Source organism: Puma concolor, chromosome A2, assembly GCF_028749965.1.
Source record: "Puma concolor isolate L17-30 chromosome A2, mPumCon1.1.hap2, whole genome shotgun sequence".
NCBI lineage: Eukaryota > Metazoa > Chordata > Mammalia > Carnivora > Felidae > Puma > Puma concolor.
Window position 1 is genome coordinate 88683366 of NC_141668.1, and position 27477 is coordinate 88710842.

General features: G+C 36.1%; 2 protein-coding genes across 6 annotated transcripts in view; one reads left to right on the forward strand and one right to left on the reverse strand.

The window, feature by feature from the left end:
* Nucleotides 1-2340, reverse strand: part of CCDC146 (coiled-coil domain containing 146) — a 116712-nt gene extending 114372 nt beyond the window's left edge. Inside the window, exon 1 of the mRNA XM_025929759.2 lies at nucleotides 2086-2340. The gene's annotated coding sequence lies outside the window, so the exon portion shown is untranslated. The remainder of the gene's footprint in view (nucleotides 1-2085) is intronic.
* A 128-nt stretch (nucleotides 2341-2468) lies between these two features.
* FAM185A (family with sequence similarity 185 member A) overlaps nucleotides 2469-27477 on the forward strand; it is a 145697-nt gene continuing 120688 nt past the window's right edge. For 3 of the 5 annotated variants that reach the window (XR_015248070.1, XR_015248069.1, XR_015248071.1), the window contains exons 1-4: nucleotides 2469-3175; nucleotides 5628-5737; nucleotides 11532-11624; nucleotides 16243-16381. Coding sequence is in view for 2 of the 5 variants with exons in the window: in XM_086696874.1 (XP_086553000.1) it covers nucleotides 2725-3175; nucleotides 5628-5737; nucleotides 11532-11624; nucleotides 16243-16381 (793 nt within the window). In the remaining 3 variants the exon portion in view is untranslated. The remainder of the gene's footprint in view (nucleotides 3176-5627; nucleotides 5738-11531; nucleotides 11625-16242; nucleotides 16382-27477) is intronic. The other 2 variants (XM_086696874.1, XM_025929820.2) reach the window with 2 other exon arrangements.

Sequence of the window (27477 nt, forward strand, 5' to 3'; positions counted from 1 at the left end):
CATATCAAGTAGGTGAGAGCAGTCTTGTGGAACTGAGCCCTTAACCTGTGGGATCTGACACTATTTACAGGTAGATAGTGTTAGAATTGAGTTAAACTGTAGAACACCCAGAGTATCAGCAGAAGTGTTGTGAGTGTGGTAGTAGTGTGAGAGTAATGGAGAAACACACAGAAAGAGAACTGGAGGTTTTTCCTTTCCAATTATATTATGGAAGTTTTCCCATATCATTGAATATTCTTCAGAATATAATTTTAAATTGTTGCAGAATATTCCAGATATATACTGATTTATGTAACTACGACTATTTCTGGACATTTAAATTGCTTTACTTCTTCATTATCATAAGTAACTCTATAAAACAAAATTCTTTGAACGTAAGTTTTTTGAACATCCATAGTTTTATGCTTACATTAAATCCCCAGAAGTATAATTTCCAGGTCATGTATACACATTAAAAAAATTTTTTTTAATGTTTATTTTTGAGAGAGAGACAGAACGTGAGTGGGAGAGGGGAAGAGAGAGAGGGAGACACAGAATCTGAAGCAGGTACCCAGCTCTCAGGTGTCAGCACAGAGCCCAATGTAGGCCTCAAAGTCACAAACTGTGAGATCACATGAGATCACTCCTATAATCAGAAAAGCAGTTTTTCAGTCACTTTTCTTTAGCTTTATTTGAAAATAATCAAACAATGATTTTGCCACATAGACAACTATGGTTCATTTGCCAATTCCATTAACTTGGCTGTTCTCACAAGGAAATATTACCATAGAAACAAAATAATCTGGAAGGTATTCCTAGTTAATCTAAAAATATTTGGCATGTGCACAACAGATGTGAGTGCATTCTTAACTTGCTTAAACCAATGCCTTTTTCAAATTGATTTTCAAAGTTATCCCTGTGGATTTTCATTAAAAAGACAGTTTGAAGAGCAGTTTGAATAATTATGACCAAATGAAACACAAAGCCAAGGACAGAACTAGTATACAGCAGGAACTTGGTGAACCTAAAAGCTAAGCATCTATCATAAGTCTTCAGTAGGAGGGAGAATAAGGAGGGAGAAAGAACTAGGAGGACAGAAAAGAGCAAATGATAACCTAAGAAAACACTGAATTTTTAAAAAGGTAATGGCTGGCAGAGAACCCTGTGACCTGGGACCATGAGGACTTTAGCCAAGTTCATTAGGACTTAGCTAGTCTATCACTATACCTCCCAGTAATTTGCACTTGGCCAAGGGCTTCAGTTTTCTAAGACATTTGGTTTCAGCCCTTGCATTTTATTAAACATCATTGCTTGCAGTTTGTCTTTACTAAAGAACTTAGGGAATAACTGGTAGGAGGAGGAAGGGGCACAGAAAGGGAGAGATAGGTCGGCAAGCAGGAAATAAATCTCGTGGGTTTTTTTTTTTTCCATTTTTAAAATTGCCCACAGAATTATAGAAGATAAAAATGCCTTACAGAGTCATTTAGTACAATCCTTCTTCATCTTAAAGCTGAAGAAAGAGATCCAGGAGACGCAGATAAAGAGCCAGGTGACAGAGCCAGGAAATAGTCCCATGCTCTTCTCATTGCACTATGCTGACTGATTTTTCTTTGTAGGAGCATTTGTAGTCAAAGAGATCAATGCTGCTGTCAACACAAGTCCCGATCTCTCAGATATTTCTTTGTTACTAAGAATCAGTGCTATCCCTAAAATAAAAATACAGTAATTTACACGGCAATTTTGTAGCCTGTGCCTCATGTTCACATCCATTTATATCATTTGATCCTTACAGAAACTCTGAGGAAAGACAAGGAAAGTATTATTGACCTCGTTTTAAGGACAAGCAATTAAAACCCAGAGACGTTCAATGACTGGCTTAAGATCACTTAGGATCAGGAAGAAGGCAGGGCTCTAATGCTATTCCTAAATTTGTTATCAAAAGAGGGAGTTCATCAAAAAACACCAATCTGGCTCTTTACCCTCTTGCCCAGGGATTCTCCATCTCAGGGTAACCCCCACTAGTTTAGTGAAGTTTGGATCTAACCACCCACCGAGGGTACTTTAGTTTGCATCTAGTTCTCACTTTTTAAAAGCGCAGTTTCTTACCCCTTAACTTGGTCCTGATCCTTATTTAGTTCCTATATTTCTCCGTGGATTAGGGCCTCCAGGGTCTCACTCCAGAGCTCCACCCTCTATCAAAGTAGTCGCGTCCGGGGTATCCAAGGAAACCACGCAGTCCTGCCCACCTTGTTTCTTCCGCGCTTTCCATTGGCCAGTTGGATTCCCAAGTAGATTTTTTTTTTTTTTTCCTATTCCTCCAATGGCTAATGGGCTTCAGGCCAGCAGCGCACGCCTTCGGAGGCGGGTCTAACACGTGGTCTTACTACCCTTTCTACCCTGCGCATTGCCTCCTGGGATATGTAGTTTCTAAGCTGCCCAAAGCCCTTCGGACTATCGTCCCCTTTGAAACTACCTATCCCATGCACCTTTGCGAAAGGGGAGGGCGCAGGCGAGGAGTCCAAGTCAGAGTAGATACTTAGAGCTTTGAAATTTCAACTTGCCGGTGAGGCGTGTGCGGTTGAGGTTTAAATTGCCAGAGAAAGTGGTCAGTCTTGCTGTTGCTTCAACAAATCCTCTCAAACGACCCCCCTTTGACTTGAGTAGGCGTAGTGGTCAAGTTGACTGGCTGGTGGCGAGACCGGCCTGTGGTTGAGGGGATTAGAGGGAGCACGAGAGGGGCGCGCCATGTTCGCCCCCTGCTCGGGCTGGGGGTTCGGCCGCCTCCGGCTCAGCCAGCTCCGAGTTGGGGCCGGCAGAGCTGCGGGTAGCTGGGCGTGTTGGGCTGGTTCGGCCCGGGAGTACGGCTCAGGTGGGGGCCAGCGCCAGCCTGGGTCCGAGCCCACAGTCTCTCGGCCGGGGCTTGCGCGCCAGGCTCTGAAGGAGTGGGCGCTGCTAGTGAGCCCGTTCGGTCGGCTGCGGGCGCGGCTTCCGTGCCATTTGGCCGTGAGGCCCCTGGACCCCCTCACCTACCCCGACGGTGACCGCGTGCTGGTCGCGGTGAGATCAGCGGAAGGCGGGGCGCGGGGCCTGGCCGGCCTGCAGGTGAAATACGACGAGGCGCTGAAGGAGGTAACCATCGTGTCTGACACCATCGACCCCCAGGCGTCCGTGGAGGTGAACGCGCCCCTGAAGTTTGGCAAGTGAAGTGAAGTGAAAACGGGTTTGGGTCCCAGGGCACAGCCGGCGACCTTCTGAAATTGGGCAGACGTGCACTTTTCATTGGTTCCTTTGACTTTCCAGCCTAATTTACTATTGTCCCCCCTCGGAACCTGCTCCCCCCTTTTCTTTTTGTTTGTTTTTTCTTGCTCTACTTTGGGTTTCCTGGTGAAAGTTAGACATCAGGTTCGCAGTTAAAGACATTGGAAACCTCATATGGAATAATCTAAGTCAAATATTATTTGTGGAACCCTTATATTCTCCTTTGGCACTTAGTTCCTAATTTTTCTGTCACTGCACTTTGTCAGTAGCAAAGTGGTTAATTTTTCAGGGTTGTAGTTTCTTGATAATCCATTCAGTGCTCACAGCCTGGGGTCTGTTCCAAAACAGCTCGGTCTATAGGGTGTTCCATATCTAACCTGGACCAAGTGTTCGCTTTCAAATAGGCACCCAGCCTTTTACTGATACGTCTCCATTGTAAATTTTCCATGAGTAGCAGTCTTTGAAAACACACACACACACACGCACGCACACACAGTAAAACTGCCTGGGAAACTTCAGTTGATAATGCCTGCAATGTTTCTAAGTATTTGGGCTCCATGATATTTCTCAAATGAAAGCCAGTGTGTACACATTGTTCTAGGGAAGTCTCCCCAGGCTCTCCTTCCTGACTGAAGGATGATACTAATGATGATCATAACAGCAGCTAACACTTCTAAGATAGTCTTTTCTAACCCTTACAATTGCGCTATAGAGTAGATACTGTTATTGGCACTGTTTCACCTAAGGAAGTGGGAGAGATAGCAAGTTTCATCAAGTGTTTATTGTGGGTGACAAAATAGAAAAAATCCATGCCTTCGTGAAACTTCTGTTCTCATGGGGATAGATCAGATATCTCTCAGATTTAAAGTGGTGGAGCTGGAATGGGAATTGACTGCAGTCTGCTCAACCACTATGCTTTACTGCTTCTCAACTTCTTTAAACTAGTCTAGATGAATAAGAGACCCTAACCTCAGAATAGAACCCTCTGGGTTGGGGAGAAAGATTTCCCATTATATTATCATAATAAAAAATGGACTAAGTATCAAAATACGGTTAAGCAAAATTTTTATGGTAGCGCAGATAAAAGTGAAACCATCCATATTGATGATCCTTAACCTCATTTTTTTTTTATTCCTCTTTTTAGAGCCAGAATCCCATTTCCAATTTACCATTTTCTACATGTCTATACACGAGCTCCTTAAATCAACATAATTCAGTTTTCTTCATACTTACTTGTTCCTCCAGTTTGTTTATACCTGTTTCTGTGAGTAGATAAGAGTAGCATTATTACCACTCAGTATCTGGCCTTAACTTCTCTACCTACCTAGTGGGGGGCGGGGTGGGTAGAGTGTATTTAGAGTATGTTTCTTTCTCTCCATGTCTATCAACACTGCCTTGGATGAAGGCTATGTTGCAACACTACTTAACTGGGTAAACGTTTCTTGGTTACATTTGTTTCCATGTAAAGATGGTGTAAAACTGTTGGTTTGTATAATTTAGATTATTCTAGTATTGCTGTTTATTAAACCTTTATAGAGACTGCTATATACAAAACTGTAGAAAATTTTTTATGCCATAACTATTAAAATTGTGATATTAAGCCCCAGTAGTTTGTGTGTGGGGCAACAAACACAGATACATACTATTCCTGTACATGCTTTTAATTTATAGGAGATTTCAGAACAAATCTTTAAATCTTCATGAATATGGGAAGAGGCTAACTGGCATATTCAGTTTACCATAATGACTTAAAATTTTTTTTTCTTTAACATTTATTTATTTTCTGAGAGACAGAGACAGAGCGTGAGCAGGGGAGGGACGGAGAGAGGGAGTCACAGAAGCCGAAACAAGCTCCAGGCTCTGAGCTGTCAGCACAGAGCCCGATGTGGGGCTCAAACCCACCCACAAACTATGAGATCATGACCTGAGCCAAAGTCAGATGCTTAACCAACTAAGCCACCCAGGCGCCCCTCATAATGACTTTTTAACTTGCTATATTCTTATTCGAACCTGTGTGTGTGTGTCTGTGTGTATGTGTTGTCTCAGTGGGGAAGAGGCTTCTATGATCTTTCCCAGGAATGTCTATAATAACTAGAGTCTCTGATGACCTCCCTGACTTGTCTCCTATATTACTTACTTTCTCTTTAGGTGATACAGGTCAACAGAAATCACTGCTTTATTTCTTAAAACAAGCAGAAAAGGGCACTACATCTGGTCCTGTTGCTGTGGTGGGACCCCTTAGGGGTTGACAACTGTGCTCTCTCCAGAGTTCAGTAATATTATGAACATAACTCAGGAGCTGGATTTCTAGGGGTTACTAAAATGCTTTGGAGCTCATTAGCCATAGTACTAATTTGCTTTTTCTTTTTTTTTTTTTTTTTAATTTCCAGATTTGAATATCAAGTCATCAGGGTCTGGCTGTGTAAAAGTCCAAAATATTGAGTGTGATAATTGCAAAATTGAAACTGAGCAGGGGACTGGCATCTTACAGTCTGTTAAGGTATGAAAATTTTTCTAATTGTGTTTCAATATTACTGTTTTAAAAAACCTTAAACTTTGAGCTGCAGTATCAAAATAAAGCTATTATTCTGAGTATCATGTTGAGAATGTTAAGTATTATTTATTCATCTTTCAGACATTTCTGGCAGAAATTTTACCTTGAAATCAGTTCTGTTCTGAAAGTCCAGAGGTTGTAGCAACTCTGAAGGTTTTCCTCATTTTTCTTTATTTTTTTAATTAAAAAATTTTTTTAATGTTTATTTACTTTTGAGAGCATGAGTGTGCATACGAGAGCAGTGGAGAGGCAGAGAGAGAGAGAGGGAGACAGAGGATCCAAAGTGGGCTCTGGGCTCACAGCAGAGAGCCTGATGCAGGGCTTGAACTCAGGGACTGTGGGATTGTGACCTAAGGCTGAAGTCAGATGCTTAACAGACTGAGCCACCCATGTGGCCCATCCTCATTTTTCTTTTAAATTTCATTTTAAAGTGTACAGTGAAACTAATAATACATTCTTAGTATTCTGAGATCTTATTAAGTTAAAGAAATTTTCATTTTAACAAACGGTTTTATTCTGTTTATTAAAGAGTAAGGAAAGGGCCTTAAGCACTAAAAATATGCTTAATGAAATAAGTTAGAGAAAGATAAATATATGATTTCGCTCATATGTGGAATTTAAGAAACAGAACAGATGAACATAGGGGAAGGGAAGGAAAAAATAAGACAAAAACAGAGAGGGAGACAAACTATAAGAGACTCTTAAATACAGAGAACAAACTGAGGTGCTGGAAGCGTGTTGGGTGGGAAGATTGGCTAAATGGGCAATGGGCATTAAGGAGGACACTGGTTGGGATGAACACTGGATGTTATATGTAAGTGATGAATCAATAAATTCTATTCCTGAAATCATTATAACACTTTATGTTAGCTAAGTTGGATTTAAATTTAAAAAAAGAAAAATAAATTAAAAATAAAAATAAATTAAAAAAATAAAAATATGCTTAAAATAGTAGTCACATTTTTAATGTATCAGGTAGCTCATTATTTAAGGATTAAGTAGGTATTTGTGCTAAACAACAAAGGATTCATCTTGTTTTGTAATAACACTTAAAAAAATTTTTTTTTAACGTTTATTTTTAAGAGAGAGAGAGAGAGAGGGAGAAAGAGTGAGGGGCGGGAGGGGCAGAGAGAGAGGGAGACAGAATCTGAAGCAGACTCCAGGCTCTGAGCTGTCAGCACAGAGCCTGACGCGAGACTCGAACTCACGAACCGTGAGATCATGACCTGAGCTGAAGTCAGACACTTAACCTACTGAGCCATCCATCTTCCTGTAATAACACTTTTTTATTTAATTTTCTTAAAATTAGATTGGTCTCAGCTCTAAATGATTTCAACTACATCTCTGATAGGCGCTAGCTTTTCATTTCTACTGCTACTTCTTACGCTTGCATTGTCAAGTACTTTTGTGAACTCTGACGGCATATAACTTTGTTGACGAGAAGTCAGTCACCTTTGCTTCATAATTGCAAAACATTTTCATTTTTAGATTCATAAACACTAACTAGAATGTTTAATTTGATGCATTTAAAAATTTTTACATCATTTGTTTTTTGCAGCCACTTTTATTTGCATACCTTCTGTTGCAGGAAGTATGGCCGGATCGCAAAAGATGAGTCTGAAAACAAAAGTGCAGTTAAGTGAAGGTCCTCATACTCTAGTGGGAATGAGGCCCTGACTCCAGAATGAAGCTTCTTTTTATTAGGATAATTGCTAAAGGCTATGTGCATAAAGTCAGCCAAGCAAGTGTGTTAATCAATCTAATGGTTTAGCTTTTCAAGGTTGAATTTCGAGTTAACTGGTTTCTATATCACTAGGAAGGGTCAGGTGTGAAGGAGGATCCGGCCTTTGACAATGTTAATGGCTCTAGGCGTTCCTTATGAGCCTCAGCAGTGTTCAGCTGTGTAAACATGTCCTAAGGCCTTGCACCTTCTCCAGCCCTTCCCTTTTGAAGTCTTTTCCTTTGATGCTTCTCTCCTACATCTCCCACAACCTTCCTTTAGTATCTGTTCACATGTGAGCCATTTCAAATAAATTTAATTGTATAAATGTCATAAAAGATTAAAGAATCCTATCATATGTCCTTTTAGCAAAATGATATGGTTTGGGTTCTTATTGTAAAAGATACACAATGAAATCTTCATGTTGAATGACTAATTGGATGAGAATATTCATAGTTTCTTTTATATTGTTCACTCATCAGTGCTTGAGTTTTAGAATGTGCATTTAGAATATTGTCTTCTGAAAACTCAGTATCGTATACTTTCAGTTTCATAATCAAAATTAGAAGCTATATGACACAAACAAATGGAAAGATATTCCATGCTCACGGATTGGAAAAATTAATATTGTTAAAGTATCCTTACTACCCAAGCAATCTACAGATTCAATCCAATCCCTGCCAAAATGCCAATAGCATCTGTCACAGAACTAGATCAAATAATCCTAAGATTTGTATGGAACCATGAAAGACCCTGAATAGCCAAAGCAGTCTTGAGAAAGAAGAATGAGGTGTCACAATCCCAGATTTCAAAATATACTACAAAGCTATAGTAATCAAAACAGTATGGTAGTGGCACAAAAATAGATGCATAGATCAGTGGAACAGGGTAGTGAGCCCAGAAATAAACCCACACCTATATAGGCAATTAATTGGTGACAAAGGAGACAAGAATATGCAATGGAGAAAAAACTTTTTTTTTCAATAAATGGTGCTGGGAAAACTGGACAGCTACTTGGCAAAAGAATGAAAGTGGACTACTTTCTTACATCATACACAAAAACAAACTCAAAATGGATTAAAGACCTAAATATGAGACCCAAAACCATAAAACTCCTAGAAGGAAACATAGGAAGTAATCTCTTGGGCATCAGCCCTAGCAATATATTTATGGATATGTCTCCTCAGGAAAGGGAAGCAAAAGCAAAAAACAAAACAAAAACAAAAAACTCAGAATTACAAAATGAAAAAGTTTCACACAGCAAAGAAAATTATGAACAAAATATTTTTTTTAGAATGCAAAGTATTTTGTTTTTGAACTTCTAACTTTGAAAACAAAACAGCCTAGGTTAAATAATGTAGTTTTCCAAAGCTGAATATGCTCATTTGGAGCTCAGTTTTTCTGGCTTGCAGTAAGAAAATAACTTCCTAAAATTCCTATGCAGGAACACTACTGTTTGATTATCTGTGATTGGATGAACTGACCAATCTCAGTTGGTAACATCCCTTTTTTCCCCCCTTTATAAAGGTTTACAAAATTCTAGAACAGACATATTTTTCTAGTCTTATATAGACAATCTCATTCTAAATGTCTCCTAAGAGGCATATACCATATACAGGAATCCATTTTTGTCCTTCTCACTTTCATATACTTGAGAAATCGGTGTGGACACACTCACTGTGCTGTGTCCATTCACTAACAGGAAGAAGACTTGATTAGTGTTCAGCTGTAAGCACCTTCTAATTATCTTGATGGGCTCACCCATGCTGACATGATCAGACACAAGAAACTTGGTTTTGTCCAGGACAGGAAGTTCAGGAAGTTGCTTCTCACCCTTGTTACTGTTCTAGTGAATGGGAGAAGATATTTGTGATGATATATATGATAAGGGGTTAATATCCAAAATATACAGAGAACTTAGCACAACTTAACACCTAAAAACCAGAAAATCCATTGGAAAAATGGGCAGTAGACCTGAATAGACATTTTTCCAAATAAAACACATAGATAGGCAATAGATAAGCGAAAAGGTGCTCAACATCACTAATTATCAGGGAAATGCAAATCAAAACCATAATGAGGTATCACCTCACACTAGTCAGAATGGCTAGTATCAAAAAAGATAAGAAATAACAAGTGGTGAGGATGTGGAAAAAATGAAGCCCTCATGTGCTTGGGAATGTACATTGGTGCACCACTGTAAAAAACAGTATGGAGGTTCTTTGAAAAATTAAAAATAGAAATATCATATGATCCAGTAATTGCATTACTGGGTATTTACCCAAAGAAAACAAAAACACTAATTTAGAAAGATTGCAACATTATTTACAATAGCCAAGATATGGAAGCAACCCAAGTGTCCATCAGTACATGCATGAATAAATAAGATGTGGTGTGTGTATACATATACACACATGTACATGTATATGCTCACACACGCATGCACACACAGGAATATTACTCAGACATAAAAAAGAGTGAGATCCTGCAATTTGTGATAACACGGATGGACTTAGAGGGTGTTACGCTGCAAAGTAAGTCAGAGAAAGACAAATACCATATGACTGCACTCACATGTGGAATTTAAGAAACAAAACAAACAAGCCGAGGAAAACAAAACAAAAAAGCAGAGAGAGAGAGAGAGAGAGACAAAGAAAGAAACAGACTCTTAACTATAGAGAACAAACTGATGGTTACCAGAAGGGAGGTCAGTGGGGGATAGAGGAAATAGATGATAGGGATTACACTTACCATGATGAGCACTGAATTGTTGAATTACTATACTATACATCTGGAACTAATATAACACTATATGTTAACTATACTGGAATTAAAATTCATAACTTAATAAAAAGTATATTACCATTAAATATTACCATTAAAAAAATTGATGGTGACTTCTGTAGGCACTGTTCAAATATAAAGATACTCAAAATAATCACAATTAAGAGTCTGCAGATTTAATTTTTTTTTAAATCAGAAGCTACTATGCTGCTGTCAGTTTCTTTGCATTTCTCTCTCTTTTTTTCTTTTGGCATTTATCTTTTGATTCATTTGATAATACTAAGATCTTTTTTTGTCACTTTTCTTCCTCCTGCCATTGTGGCATAAAACAAAAAATGGTTTCTCAACTTTGGCACTATTGATATTTTAGGCCAGATAATTTCCTGTTATCATGGGCTGAACTGTGCCCTGTAGCATTTTTAGAAGCATCCCTGGCCTCTACCTACTAAATGCAAATAGCACACATTATGACAATGAAAAGTATCTCTGGACATTGTCAAATGTTCTCTGGGGGACAAAATCATGTTTAGTTGAGAACTACCATTCTAGGCAAGTCCTTCAATTATTCTGTTGCCTTATCATGGACAATGTAGGCTGTTGCCCTCAGTGTGACTATATCCTTCTTCAAAAGACTCCAGCCGTAGAGTGTGGGTTTTGAAATCATACAGAGCTTGATTCTGTTAATTTATATTTTGTTGTTTTCTAACTGTCCTGTACCTTTCTGATTCTTGGATTTCTTCCTCTGTAAATGGGAAAAAATATAACACTTATTTCTGAGTTGTGAAGATTAAAATCATAGATCATATAAAGTAGTTAACATTATATTTGGTACAAAGAAAATGCCAAGTAGTGATAACTATTGTTATTAAAAATGGTAATTATTAATAATGATGAGCAATAACAGTAATTATTATCTTCTTCTTCATCATTTATGTTTAGTTAGCCAGTTATGGTGATCTTATATTCCCAAATGCTTCTTCAGTGAAGTTACTGGAACACGCAAATATCTCTTCTTATTCTCTAATGAGTACAGATGACTTATTTAACCCCTTTAATAGCAGTTGACTCTCTTTCCTAGTTGATGTTATTATTCCAAACAGTGCATTTCTGTTTTATTCCTGGTTCCTTTTTCTGCTTTATTATTATTTAAGAAGAAATGTATAAAATGTTGGAAATGTTTTTATGAGTCTCAATCAAATTTATTTTCTCCTCTATATTTTTGTATTTGTCTTTCAGAGTCAAAAATTACATGTTCAAACAAAAGGAGGCAAAGTGATCTGTCTGGGAACAGTTTATGGAAATATAAATATTCATGCATCAGATAAAAGTGTAAGATTGAAACTTTTTTTTTTTTGTGGCAATTACAGTTTTGTATCCAATTGGCTCACACAACTTGTAGGTAGGTTCTACAAACTTTGTGGCATAACATTCCCTCTTTTGAATGCATTTTAGTTCATTAGTAAATTAAAATTTGAAATTTAACTGATCAAGTATTATACAACTTAAATTTTAGCTTGTGACTTAATACTTTTGACAGTTCTTTAGTTCTTTATTTGGAATCAATAACATCTTTAAATAATAAATGTTTAATCCAAGTTCTAAAGGGATGTTTATGAACATGGATTAAAATCGATCGTTAAGTTATACTGCCATGATCAGGATTAATTTTTTTTGTGTGTTAGATTTATTTGAGCATTTTTCTAAGACCTGTTTACTTTTCCTTTAGACTAGTAAAGGTTGAATTTCAAAACAACTTTCTTCAGCATTTTCCACAAGATGGCACCATTAGATAGCATTACTGTTCTCCAAAAGCTTTTATTACCTATAGGGATTTTTTGGTTGTTCTAAAATAGCTTGTATTTTTAAGTTAACTTTTGTTGCTTTCTGTGATTTTGCCTACTATTAAGAATATAGATGTAATTTTGAAATATAAATTATCACAGTTTTCTTAACATTATGGATAATGTTTTAAATCTTTGAAAAAGATCTTGGTCACCTTTTATTTTACACTTACACAATTTGCGAGAATCTTTCTTTGTAAATTTAAATTCTCTACTCAGCTTTTTTCTGAGATAATTGGTGAGGACAAGTTATAAATATATCTTGTAGGTAAATTATTGTTGGCATAATTAAACAATGTAGATTTTAACAGTAACTGTTTCTACTATCACTTTTATTTTCCATCACCTGTGTCTTAGAACCTTTAGGACATTGTTTAAACCCAAACATTTGAATTTATCATTTAAATTAAAGTAGGAAAGTATTGAAAGATACTGCCTGGCCTTACGTGGCAGCTTTTTTGAGATGGCATTTAGTTTCACCCCTTGGATTGCTGTGGGCTTGGAAGTGCAAAAGGGAAATTGTACCAACTTTGCAGCTCCTTTAAATCTGTCCTTTAAATGATGGCTTATGTGAATTGAAATGATTTAAGTTACCAGAATATTACATATTGATATTCAAATAAAGGTATCAAAGAGAAATTAAAATCATTTCTTAATTATTAGCTGCTGTTCCCACTCACTAGTTATTTATTTGTTCCAACTTTCATGGTTTATTAAATATTCATTTATTCCTACTTTGTATTATACTATTTTGTTTCTTGCCTGATTGAGTTTTGTGTTGTGTTAATGTAGATATTTTCTTTATATTGCGTATAGTGTTCATATTTAAAGTATATTTCTAAGTTTATGGGTTTTTACATAAAATAAATGCTTATATATTTACTCTTAATATATAACTTTCACAGAGATGTGCTATAGATATTTGAGAGGCAGCATATTGAATTGGTTAAGAGAACAGAATTGAGAACCAGACTACTTGGGTTTAATTCCAGGCTCAGCCACCTACTAAGCTCTGTAACTTCAGACAAGTTACTTAACCTCTGTGTCTTGGTTTTCTGAAAAATGGAATAATAGTAATGGACTTAACTCAGAGGGTTATAATGAGGATTAAATCAGTTAGTATAGATAAAGTACTTAAAACAATGTCTGGCACATAGTTATCTCTAATATGGTATTTACTATAATGATGATGGTAGAGGTAAGTGAAAACACAGGAAAGATGACTAGTCCTAGATCTACCAGTTAACTTTACGGAGTCTCGTTCCATTATTCATAAAATAGGGATGGTATTATTTGTTTTTCCTATTCACAAGATTGTGAGAATAAAATGAGTACTATAAACACTTAACAGCATTTTTTTTTTTAATTTTTTTTTTTTTCAACGTTTATTTTTGGGACAGAGAGAGACAGAGCATGAACGGGGGAGGGGCAGAGAGAGAGGGAGACACAGAATCGGAAACAGGCTCCAGGCTCTGAGCCATCAGCCCAGAGCCCGACACGGGGCTCGAACTCACGGACCGCGAGATCATGACCTGGCTGAAGTCGGACGCTCAACCGACTGCGCCACCCAGGCGCCCCTTAACAGCATTTTTAATATGTTGTTTTAAATGGAGTGTCTATTTCTAAATAGTATCATTAATTTTAGTATCCTAAGTTTGGTACTGAGAAACTAGAAATACATTCCCTCTGATGGTTGGATGAATTCATGACATGGTTGTCACTTGACCTCTCTTAGTCTGAGCTACAAAGCCACAGTACTTTCTTAAAGTTTGATTTTTATTATATATGTTGATTTATAATAACTAAACTTATGAAAAACTTTCCTTGTATGGAAAAGAAAATTAATTTATAGCAATATCTCTGTCAAGAAGGTATTAATTTTTGGATCTACTCTTTGTTCTTTCTTTAAACAGCTGCTTCTGTTAATAAGCAAGCTATACAGTTTAATCCAAAGAGTCTGTTTGTTCCCTTAACATTAAATAACTATAAATCAGAACCTCAGCATTTTGCTATAAACTATGGTGTCCTATCTTTAATTGTTCTAGTTTGTATCTGATATAGTGCATCATATGTGGCCCTCAGTGAATTTTTAATTTCTTTGAAGTTAATTTTGTGGAATGATTGGTTAAAATAACTATATTATTGTAGTGGGGAAGGTGTGGTACTTTCACATGCTTTCATTTGCTTTGGTACAGCAGGGGAGGATATTTTTCTAGTTTTCTACAAAATAAAATATTTAGAGTTTAATGAACAAAGTAAATCCTTGACCATTTCCAGATACTCATAAGGAGTCTCATAAAGGCTTTATTTGGTTGTGGGGAGAGTCTAATCAAAAGTGCTCCTTTGCTAATTTAATTAAGTTTCAAATATTCTTTCAGTATTAATCTTTTGTTATTGCCTAAACCAGCCTCACCATCTATAAAAAGCTAGAGTGTTCCTCCTTGTCTGCTTTATGGAAATACTTGGGAGAGTTTGAAGCCATGCATAAAGCAGCTTTTCATGAAGAAACTTTGTAGGTAAAGGACAGATTTTTTCAGGAATTTTACACCTATGCTATAACACTGAGGAATGTGAAATATCTATATTCTCGCAAATTTGAATGAATTGTAGGTAAAATATCTTTTTTTGACTGATTTATTGAAACTAGATTTAAAGTGAAAATTCCTATGAATCTATAATTAGCTTAAAAGAAACTGTAGATAAGAAGCAATCAGGTGCATATTATATACTTACTGAAAGTTAAAAAAGGAAGTTATATATCTCAAATCCAGAGGGTGAAGTAATTCTAATTTGCTTCCTGGTGGAACCTCTGAGTGCTTTTCTTTCTCTTTTTTGTACTTACAAATTTTAGTGTTCTTGAAACTCAATTCTTCTTATATAATATTTTCATTTTTTATCAGTTTTTGGAAAATGTATTAGGAGTGGATGACACTAGTGTGGTGATGATGTGTTGAAAATCGATCTTTCTTTAAACACCCCAGTGTAATACTTGAATTTGATGCCAGGCAAAATTATAGCATGCCTTCCTGGTGATTCTGTTTCTATGTCAACATAAAAGTAATTAACACTCAGACATAATTAACACTCAACGCTTATAAAACATTTGTTTGAACTTTGATAGAGATGATTAGAAATTATTACTGGATATCTTCATTTTATATTGTGTTCAATATTTGAAACATAAATTCATACTAAATTTTGTTAGGGAAGCTTAGGGATAGATACAAAATTCTTTTCATTTTGTTTAATAGAAAGCTACTTTGTTATTAGATGTAAACTGGAAAAACTGTAGAATTGATAGTGTATTCACTAATTAACAGATGACAGGAGAAAATCATGATAGTACAATAAAATCAGATAAAGTATGTGCTAAAATTAAAAGCCTATTTATAATTTAAACAAATTTGAAATAGTTGGAATCTGATACAAAGGATCCAAAGGATATCTAGAGCAAACATCTTACTCAATGATGACGCTATATTGTATGTTTTCCCTCTGAGAAGAGACATAAGTTTAGGATGCTTGCTATCTCCTTGCTTTTGTTCACTGTTGAGTTGGAGACCTGAGCCAGATAATTAGGCAGGAAAGAGCAGGAAAAATGCATTAATATAAGGATTGGAAAGGAAGTAAAGAAACTATCACTTGCAGATAATGTAAATATGCATGTAGAAAAATTTTCTTAAAAATCAGGAAAATTATTAGAATTAGTGAGTTTAGTGAAGTTTTTGGATTTAAGATCACATACAAAAGCCAATTAGGATAAAATGAAGTTTAAAAAAAGATTTATAATAACACTTAGAAAATACCAAATAGGAATAAATTTAACAAAAGCTGAACAACTCTACAAAGAAAATATAAAACATCATTAAGAGAAATTAAAGATCTAAATAAGTGAAGGAATTTAATGGGTCTATTCCACATTCCACAGAGAATACATTGTTGCTCACAATATTGTAATTAGAGCTAGAGAATCAACGTAAATAAAGTGATTGTGTACTGGGTAGTATCTTTTTATCTAGTTGCCCATTTAAATCTGAGGGTACCATTTTGACTTTTTACCAGTCTTTGTTTTATAATGAACTGATTTTGAGTTTTTCTTTTGATAGACTGTGACCATAGATAAACTGCAGGGAAGTACAGTTAATATATCTACTGAAGATGGTTTCCTGGAAGCCAAGTATCTTTATACAGAATCATCATTTCTGTCTTCTGCTGCTGGGGATATTACATTAGGAAGTGTTCATGGTAAGATGACAAAGGCCTAATACATCTCAGACTCCATATAACATAAATTTTTAAGAGGTGACTCTTATTTCTCTTTAGTTGAAGAAGGATCTGCCATTAGGAAGCTGGCCTTCTAAATAATTAATGGCAAACTCATCATCTTTTTAAACAAACATAAAATAAAATGACTGATAAACTATTATATTTTATTTTGGCAAGATATTGACTATTATGCTGTTATATTTGAAGGTAATAGTAATTCTGGTTTTTAATGCATTTCCTTTTGTTACTTATTTTTTCATTTATTTTTTGCTCAGCTGTGCCTTGAATAGTCCTAGTAATTTGTAACTCTTCATTTTTTAATAATGACTTTTATGTAGTATTGCATTTCTGGTAATGGCAGTGAAAAGTACTGTACTTAATATATTGAGTAGCTTTTAGTAGAAAAGCAGTTCTGTATCAAGTCAGATGTTGACTAACACCCGTGATTAGAACAGCACTGATCTTTGCAGTGCTTTTTACCATATTTACATTAAATACATTAATGTTTAATTTCTTTTCCTTTCTTTTAACTTAGATAAAATTGAATTTGGTACAGTTTGCCATTAATAGCTTACATGAGAGTAAACAGAGGCGCTTTTTTTGAGGAAGTCCTCAAAAAAACTCAAGTCTCTTGATTATTGATTACTTAAAGTGCTGAAATGGAAACAAATTGCTAAGGATAAAATAATTTGTTCCTTAAGTTTTGTAAAGCCTTTTATATTTACTGACCTTTAATATGAAGTCAGATACCTTTCCTTGCGTGGTTTAAATCTGAGTCAGATCTGGATCCTCTCTTGGGCTGTTGTCCTCAGGTTGGGTTTCTTGAAAGCAGGCGCTGAGATGGAAATTCGAGTGCAGCACATTTACTAAGGAGGTGTCTTGGAACCAATGCTGTGCAAAGGAAGGAAGCCCAATTTCTACTGGAGAAGTTGGACCTGATGCAGCCACAGCAGTCCCAAGGGGGAGCTCTAACGCTGGGGTGGTCCTCAGAATTGTCTCAAGTTGAGGTGAGGGAAGCTAGACCTTTAGATCCCCAATCATTAGATGCAAGATGCCCCAGGAAGGAGTATGATTTTGGGCCAAGATGGCTCTTTTCAGCTGAAGTAATACCCTAAGAGGGCTGACAGCCGAAGGCTGTCTGCCAGCAGTACTCCCATCAGCTAGGAAAATAAGCCCTCGGGTGTAAAGGGGTTCTGGATGACAAATCATAGCATTCATTGAAGTTATATTTATTGATTCATTCAGTACACATATTGACCACCTATTGTGTGTCATACTTTCAGACACCAAGGGTACATAGTTGGGCAGGAGATGATCCCTATCCTTAAAGAACTAGTGGTGTAATCAAAGGATTGAATGTCATACTGGTACAGCAGTGAGAAGAAGTAAGGGAAGGGAAAATTTGATCCATTTGCCACTGTAGAAAAGCTTACATGTTATGCAATCCTGCTTTCCTCCATCTGGTCCTTGGCCCACAATCTGCTTTGGTTTTTCAGTGATAGTAAGTATGTAAAAGAGAAAGAAATAAGAAAGAAACCCTCCTATTAGTCACACCAGTGTCTGCCTACTTTTTAATCACCTTTCAGACAGGCCTACGTTTCTTGCCTCTCTCATGCTACCCTTATTTCCATCCTTGTCCTAAAGGACATCCTTGTCAGTATGTGAATGTGCTACTGGAGTTTGGAGTTTGGAGGTGGGATGGGTATGGAAGAACAGGCAGTGATCTAGGCCTACATCCTAGTTGGTAAGAAGATCAGAGTCGTGACTAGTGAAAGGAAGTCCCTATGTTCTAGCTACTAAGATTTTAGTAAGGAGGAATATCTTCTGAAGATCATTCCAAGCTGGAATTCTGAGTATATATTGCAGTGAATTCTTTGTTCTTCTCAGTGGGGATGGTCATATAACACAAATTATATTTTGGCTATATTTAAACAAGCTGGCTTGGGAATCTTAAAACTTGTTTTTATGGGAAAATGTGTTGCTACTTCTAAATGTCTGGCTTACAGAAAACAAATTTGGGATTCATTCTAAGACCTGCCTATCTAGGATTTATTTAGTTTGGCTTCCTTTTCCTTTAACAAGGCTTAAACTGATTTTTTTTTTTAGTAGATTTTTAGCAACCCAACATACAAATGTTATAAAAAAGCCATTTTTACCACAAATACAATGTCAGTAGCTGTCTAGTTGTCTTTTTTGATAGATTTACCAAGAAATATTAGTTCAGAGGTCTTGGTGTCAGTGGGTGGGTGGATGGTTTGAAAGCAAATTGAAAAGAAACATGTATTGAATGCCAAAGTGGACCAGCGCCTTTCACTTAATGGACATTTGGCTGTTTACAAATGAAAACAAAACTTAGAAATGTCTAATTGTTTTCTCTCCATTACAAGTTAATTAATGGAAGAACAAGGATTTAATCCAGGTTTCTTGACCTTCTAGGAGATATTTGTAAACAGTGTTCAAACAAATCTGTGTAATAGCCATGGTGAACCCAAATGCCATCATTGCCCTGAGGGATTCCTGGCATGCTCTGGAGATGTTTCCTCTAGACAAACACCACACAGATGGACTGTTTCAGCTATGTTCTATATCGTAAACTATCTATCTATATCTATATCGTAAACTCCAGTTTCAGTAACATTTGTGATGCCTTAAGTCATCTGGAAAAAATGTGGATGTTCTGTACAATGTTTCAGTTCAACTTAGTCTCATGGAGATATTTAGGAATTCACTTTATTCCATAAAAGTGCTCTCTTCAGTGTATGGTTTCTAAGGCTTCCATAAAGGAAGAGAGAGCATGAAATTTATTTCTTGTATATATTTTCTGTCTGTTCATATAACCTGATGGCAAACCAATACCCAACACAGTGTTAAGTACTTAGAGGATGCCCAGTAATGAGAAAAGGGATTTTGAAAGCAGTAATATGTCTTTTCTGGCCTTGCAAGTTGACTCCTAGATGTAGAGAAGAAGAAAAATCTATCCTAATGGTTTTCCAAATGGAATTATTAGGTATAGTTAACTATATATTCTAGATAAGAAAATGAGTAAGCTAATTGACTAATGATATTCACTATTTGTAAGGTTGGTTGAATCATATATATTAGGTATGTATGTCTTGTAATATAAAAGAAACTAGTTTATTCGTTGATTCAACAAATATTCCCTACTCTCTTGGCACTAGCAATCTAGGAGAATAAGTAGTTGGATAGTTTGTACTTAGGTATAAAATTTTGGGACAGTTTACTCTCTTGATTTCCTTCTAAATTATCAAAAACGTTAGATACTATGTGAATTATGTTTTATTATATTCTGCTATTTGAATGTTTATTATTTTAAAAAGTCCTCTACATGTATATATAAGATATAAACATATTTTTATATTTAGTATTCTACTAAATATGTTTTTAAAATATAAATATATATAATCTCCTGACTCTAAAGAGAAACAGAAGCTTCCTTGAAATGGTTTGCTGGGGTTTTTTATTTATAACATAATTTAAACAATTAATGAGAGTTTAATATGTAGGCATACTCAGGGCACCTGAGTGGTTCAGTTGGTTAGATGTCTGACTCTTAATTTCAGCTCAGGTCATGATCACACAGTTGGTGAGATTAAGCCCTGTGTTGGGCTCTGTGCTCAGCACAGAGCCTGCTTGAGATTCTCTCTCTCCCTGTCTCTCTGCCCCTCCCCTGCTCTTGGTCTCTCTCTCTCAATAAATAAACGAACACTAAAAATAAAATAAATATGTAGACAAACTCATGACAATTGTTTTAGCATTTTATATTTAACTTATGTTAGTACTTGGAATAAGTTATCAATGAATAAAAGTATACTTTAAATATTTAGCTTCCCCATGTAATTTAGGGTCTTATTTTAGGTTCTTCGGGAATATACATAGATAAATAAATTACTGAGCATTAGTTCTCTAATTTTCTCTCTACTCAACTACTTTGGATTTTAGAAACTCCCAGAAGTAAAAGTTCCATTAGCTATACAAGCACAGTTGATAACTTTGATATCACTCAGAATTTCATAAAGAAATGTCCGAATTTGCTTTAAGAAATGATTTTTAGTCACTGGTGAATTTATTAATCTGTCTTGTGAATTTAGAAAGACAGAAACAATACAAAATTTCAAAAGACAAGCTTTTATTGGATAAGATAGAACTTTTCATGAAGTTCATGAACATGCTTTGTTTAAATTCTAGGATTTATTATTTAAAGTCTTTTGTAAAGTTTTGGTTTGATTTTCATTTTGACATATGACAATGTTATGTTAATGTTGACTCTGGACACTTAAAACTTTTTAATATAAATACTAGAAAGGAATTGCTTGCTTTGTGGTACAGACAGCATAAATTTTGGGGGGGATTTAGACAATGTGATACATGCTGTATTTGGACTCAGTTCCTTAGATGGACTTGACTCTCTCTGTAAAAGTGATGCTGCCATCTTCAGTGTGTGGTTTCCAAGCTTCCACGAAAGGAAGAGTGATTAGAGGTTCATGCAAAAAATTTCAGAAACCAAACCTAAAAGTATATATATTGCTTCTGCCATACGTTTTTAGCCAGAATATTTCATTTTATTTAATTAATTTATTTTTATTATTTACTTTTATTGTTTAATTTACATCCAACTTAGCTAGCATATACTGCAATAATGATTTCAGGAGTAGAATCCAGTGATTCATCCCCTGCGTATTAACACCCAGTGCTCATCCCAACAAGTGTCTTCCTTAATGTTCCTTGCCCATTTAGCCTTCTCCCCACCCACAACCCCTCCAGCAACCCTGTTTGTTCTCTATATTTAAGAGTTTCTTATGTTTTGTCCCCCTCCCTGTTTTTATATTTTTCCTGCTTCCCTTCACCTACATTCATTTGTTTTGCATCCCAAATTCCACATGAGTGAAGTCATATCATATTTGTCTTTCTCTAATTTTGCTTAGCATAACACCCTCTATTTCCATCCATGTTGTTGTAAATGGCAAGATTTCTTTTTTTTTTGATTGCCGAGTAATACTCCATTGTGTGTGTGTGTGTGTGTGTGTGTGTGTGTGTGTGTGTGTGTGTGTGTGTACACCACATCTTCTTTATCCCTTCATCTGTCGATGGACATTTGGGCTCTTTCCATACCTTGGCTATTGATAGCACTGCTGTAAACATTGGGGTGCATGTGTCCCTTTGAAAAAGCACGCCTGTATTCTTTGGATAAATACCTAGTAGTGCAATTGCTGGGCCTAGGGTAGTTTTATTTTTAAATTTTTGAGGAACTTCCATACTGTTTTCCAGAGTGGCTCCACCAGTTTGCATTCCCACCAGCAGTGCAAAAGAGTTCCCCTTTCTTCACATCCTCGCCAACATCTGTTGTTGCCTGAGTTGTTAATTTTAGTCATTCTGAATGGTGTGAGGTGGTATCTCATTGTGGTTTTCATTTGTATTTCCCTGATGATCAGTAATGTTGAACATTTTTCATGTGCGTGTTAGCCATATGGATGACTTCTTTGGAGAAGTGTCTGTTCATGTCTTTTGCCCATTTCTTCACTGGATTTTTTTTGTTTTTGAGGTGTTGAGTTTGATAAGTTCTTTATAGATTTTAGATACTAACCCTTTGTCTGACATGTCATTTGCAATTATCTTCTCCCATTCTGTCAGTTACCTTTTAGTTTTGCTGATTGTTTCCTTCACTGTGCAGAAGCTTTTTATCTTGATGAGGTTCCAATAGTTCATTTTTGCTTTTGTTTCCGTTTCCTCCGGAAATGTGTTGAGTAAGAAGTTGCTACGGGTGAAGTCAGAGGTTTTTGCCTGCTTTCTCCTCTAGGATTGATAGCTTCCTGTCTTATGTTTTAAGTCTTTCATCCATTTTGAGTTTATTTTTGTGTATGGTGTAAGCAAGTGGTCCAGGTTCATTCTTCTGCATGTTGCTGTCCAGTTTTCCCAGCACCATTTGCTGAAGAGACTGTCTTTATTCCATTGGATATTCTTTCCTGCTTTGTCAAAGATTAGTTGGCCATATGTTTGTGGGTCCATTTCTAAGTTCTCTATTTTGTTCCATTGATCTAAGTGTCTATTTTTCTGCCAGTGCCATACTGTCCTGATGATCACATCTTTGTAATATATCTTGAAGTCCAGGATTGTGATGCCTCCGGCTTTGGTTTTCTTTTTCAGGATTGCTTTGGCAATTCGGTTTTTTTTCTGATTCCGTACAAATTTTAGGATTGTTTAACAATATTTGTTCTTCTAATCCATTAGCATGGAATGTTTTTCCTTTTTTGTGTGTGTCCTCTTCAATTTCTTTCATAAGCTTTCTGTAGTTTTCAGTGTATAGATTTTTCACCTCTTTCGTTAGGTTTATTCCTAGGTATTTTATGGTTTTTGGTACAACTGTAAATGGGATTGATTCCTTCATTCCTCTTTCTGTTGCTTTATTATTGGTGTATAGAAATGCAATGAATTTCTGTGCATTGATTTTAAGTCCTGCCACTTTGCTGAATTCATGGATCACTTCTAGCAGTTTTTTGGTGGAATCTGTTGGGTTTTCCATGTAGAGTATCTTGTCGTCTGTGAAGAGTGAAAGTTTGACTTCCTCCTTGCTGATTTGGATGCCTTTTATTCCTTTGTGTTGTCTGATTGCTGAGGCTAGGACTTCCAGTATTATGTTGAATAACAGTGGTGAGAGTGGACATCCCTATCGTGTTCCTAACCTTAGGGGGAAAGCTTTCAGTTTTTCCCCATTGAGGATGATATTAGCGGTGGGTCTCTTCTTTATGGCTTTTATGCTTTTGAGGTATGATCTTTCTATCCCTACTTTCTTGAGAGTTTTTATCAAGAAAGGATGCCATGTTTTTTCAAATGCTTTCTCTGCATCTATTGAGAGGATCATGTGGTTCTTATCTTTTCTTTTATTATTGATGTGTCACATTGATGGATTTGTGGATATTGAACCAGACTTGCATCCCAGGTATTAAGCCTACTTGATTGTGGCGAATAATTCTTTTAACGTATTGTTTAATACAGTTGGCTAGTATCTCGTTGAGAATTTTTACATCCATGTTCATCAGAGAAACTGGTCTGTAGTTCTCCTTTTTAGTGGGGTCTTTGTATAGTTTTGGAATCAAGGTAATGATGGCCTCATAGAATGAGTTTGGATGTTTTTCTTCCACTTCTATTTTTTGGAACAGCTTCACAAGAGTAGGTGTTAACTCTTCTTTAAATGTTTGGTAGAATTCCCCTGGAAAGCCATCCAACCCTGGACTTTTGTTTTTTGGGGAAATTTTTTATTAATAACCCAATTTCTTTACTGGTTATGGGTCTCTTCAAATTTTTTCTTTCTTCCTGTTTCAGTTTTGGTAGTTAATATGTTTCTAGGAATTTGTCCATTTCTTCCAAATTGGCCAATTTATTGGCATATAATTGCTCATAGTATTCTCTTATTTTTGTTTGTATTTCTGTAGTGTTGGTTGTGATCTCTCCTCTTTAATTCTTGATTTTATTTAGTGGGTCCTTTCTTTTTTCTTTTTGATCATACTGGCTAGGGGTTTATCGATTTTGTTAATTCTTTCAAAGAACCAGCTCCTGGTTTCATCAATTTGATCTATTGTGTTTTTTTTTTTTTTTAATTTAAATAGCATTGATTTCTGCTCTGATCTTTATTATTTCCCATCTTCTGCTGGTTTGGGGTTTTATTTCGTGTTTTTTTTCCAGTTCTTTTAAGGTGTAAGGTTAGGTTGTGTATCTGAGACCTTTCTTCTTTAGAAAGGCCTGGATTACTATACACTTCCTTCCTATGACTGCCTTTGCTGCATCCTAGAGGTTTTGGGCTGTGGTGTTATTTAAACTGGCTTCCATGAACTTTTTAATTTTCTCTTTAACTTCTTGGTTAACTCATTCATTCTTTAGTAGGATGTTATTTAGTCTTCAAATATTTGCTGTCTTTCCAAATTTTTTCTTGTGGTTGATTTCGAGTTTCATGGCATTGTGGTCTGAAGATATGCACGGTATGATCTCAATCTTTTTGTACTTGTTGAGGGCTAATTTGTGTCCCAGCACACAAATCTATTCTGGAGAATGTTCTGTGTACACTCAAGAAGAATGTATATTCCACTGTTATAGGATGAAATGTTCTGAATGTATCAATTAGGTCCATCTGATCCAGTGTGTCATTCAAAGCCATTGTTTCCTTGTTGATATTCTGTTTAGATGATTTGTCCATTGCTGTAAGTGAGGTGTTGAAATCCCCTACTATTATGGTATTATTACCAATAAGTTTCTTTATGTTTGTGATTAATTGATTTATATATTTGGGTAATTTCATGTTGGGGGCATAAGTGTGTACAATTGCTAGATCTTCTTGGTGGATAGACCTGTTAATTATGTAATAATGCCCTTCGTCATCTCTTGTTACAGTCTTTATTTTAAAATCTAGATTGTCTGATATAAGTATGGCTACTCTGGGGGCGCCTGGGTGGCGCAGTCGGTTAAGCGTCCGACTTCAGCCAGGTCACGATCTCGCGGTCCGTGAGTTCGAGCCCCGCGTCAGGCTCTGGGCTGATGGCTCAGAGCCTGGAGCCTGTTTCCGATTCTGTGTCTCCCTCTCTCTCTGCCCCTCCCCCATTCATGCTCTGTCTCTCTCTGTCCCAAAAATAAATAAACGTTGAAAAAAAAAAATTTTAATAAAAAAAAAAAAAAGTATGGCTACTCTGGCTTTCTTTTGGCAACCATTACCATCATAGATGGTTCTCTATCCCCTTACTTTCAATCTGAAGGTGTCTTTAGGTCTAAAATGGTTCTCTTGTAAACATCAGTTAGGTGTATATTGTTTTCTTATCCTTTCTATTACCCTATGTCTTTTTATTGGAGCATTTAGTCCATTGACATTTAGAGTGAGTACTGAAAGATAGGAACTTATTGCCATTGTGTTGCCAGAGTTTCTGGTGCTGTTCTCTGGTACTTTCTAGTCTTTTGGTCTTTTTTGTTTTGTTTCATCTTTTCTCCCTAGCCAGAATATTTTAAATGACTTTATCAAACTGCAAGAGGCTGAGATTGAGAGTTTAGCAGTGTTCTAAGGCAGGAGAAAAGCCACAAATATTAGTGGGCACTGGCAGTCTTTTTCATGTCTTATATTTATAATTGATCTTTCTCAAACTTCTATGAGCTCCTCCTTTTCCCATTCCCTTGGTATTCTCCAAGATTTCATCCTGTTTTATTGTTGTTTTGCTTCTTTCTTTTCCTTGGGCATCTTACATGCTTTTGAGTCTTAACTACTCTTGTATTCTGGTAATTCAGATCTGTATCTCTAGCCCTGACTTCTGACTTATACATCCATCTGCTTAGTAGATATAGCTAATTGGATCTTTACAGGCATCTCAAACTCAACATTTCTAACTTTTTTTTTCTTATTTTCCTCTCCCCCTGACAAACCTTATCCATAATGTGTTTTTCCTCCTTTATTTCTATTTTCAGTTTCTGATATTACCATGTACCAAACTCCCCAAGCTAGAAAGATTGAAGTAATCCTAGATTCCTCTCTCTCTCACCTCCCAATCATCTAATTAATCACCAAATTTAGGTGGGTTTTATTAGCTAAATATTTCCTCATTCTATCTCATCTCTTTCTAATTTCTACTGTTCTATTTCAGACTCTTGTCATCTCTTGCCTCAACTCAGCAATACCTTGGCTTCCAGTCTTTCTTTCATCAACTCCATCCTCCTTACTGTAGCCTATGGTTGTTTATTAGAAATACACATTCAACATAGCATTCTCTTATTCAAACCTTTCCAATTGCGTGGATGATTGGCCTAACTTTCTGTTTGGACGCTGTGCCTTCCGGAATTACATAATCTCTTACTTATCTGAATATATTCTTACCTGTTTTATATTCCTGAGTCCTTGATTAGAGTCTTAGACCTACTGATCATTCTGTTGATAGTCTTCAAATGCTTTTCCCACCTTTCTTTACCTCATTGACTTTTAGTAATTTTTCAGTACTCATTGAAAGCATCTGCTCCTCATCTCTGGCCTTCCATTGATCTGTACATTCTTGCCTAATTATAAATTCCTCAATAGAAAGGATCATGTTTTATTCATCTCTATATTCTTAGCGTTTAGAACTGTGGCTTGCAAATGGGAAGTGCCTCCCTTACTTCTCACCCTCCCCCCACCTCCTCAAAATACAAAAAGAATTTAACCTTTAAGGATATTTGCTTGCTCCGTTTGGATTATTGATGTTATGTGCTTTTTATTTATTTTATTTTATTTTATTTTATTTTATTTTATTTTATTTTATTTTATTTTATTTTTTGTTTCAAGTTTTTATTTAAATTCTAGTTAGTTCACATATAATGGAATACTGGTTTCAGGGGTAGAATTTAGTGATTTATCACTTACATATAACACCCAGGGCTCATCACAAGTGCCCTCCTCAGTACCCATCACCCATTTAGCCCATACTTTGCCCACCTCTTCTCCACTAACCCTGTTTGTTCTCAATAGTTAAGAGTCTCTTAAGGTTTGTCTCCCTCTTTTTTTTCTTACTTCCCCTATGTTCATCTGTTTTGTGTCTTAAATTCCACATATCAGTGAAATTATATGTGATTTGTCTTTCTCTGACTGACTTATTTTGCTTAGCGTAATATACTCTACACAGGCACCCCTCCTCTAGGATTTTGATGGTTCCCTTTCTCACATTTAAGGTCTTTCATCCATTTTGAATTTATTTTTGTGTATGGTGTAAGAAAGTAGTCCACTTTCATTCTTCTGCATATTGCTGTCCAGTTTTTCCAACACTATTTGTTGAAGAGACTGTCTTTTTTCCATTGGATGTTCTTTCTTGCTTTGTCGAAGATTAGTTAACCATATAGTTGTCGGTCCATTTCTGGACTTTCTATACTGTTCCACTGATATATGTGTCTGTTTTTGTGCCATTACCATACTGTCTTGATGACTACAGCTTTGTAATATAACTTGGACTCCGGAATTGTGATGCCTCCAGCTTTGTTTTTCTTTTTCAGGATGGCTTGAGCTATTCAGGGTCTTTTGTGGTTCCAAACAAATTTTAAGATTATTTGTTCTAACTCTATGA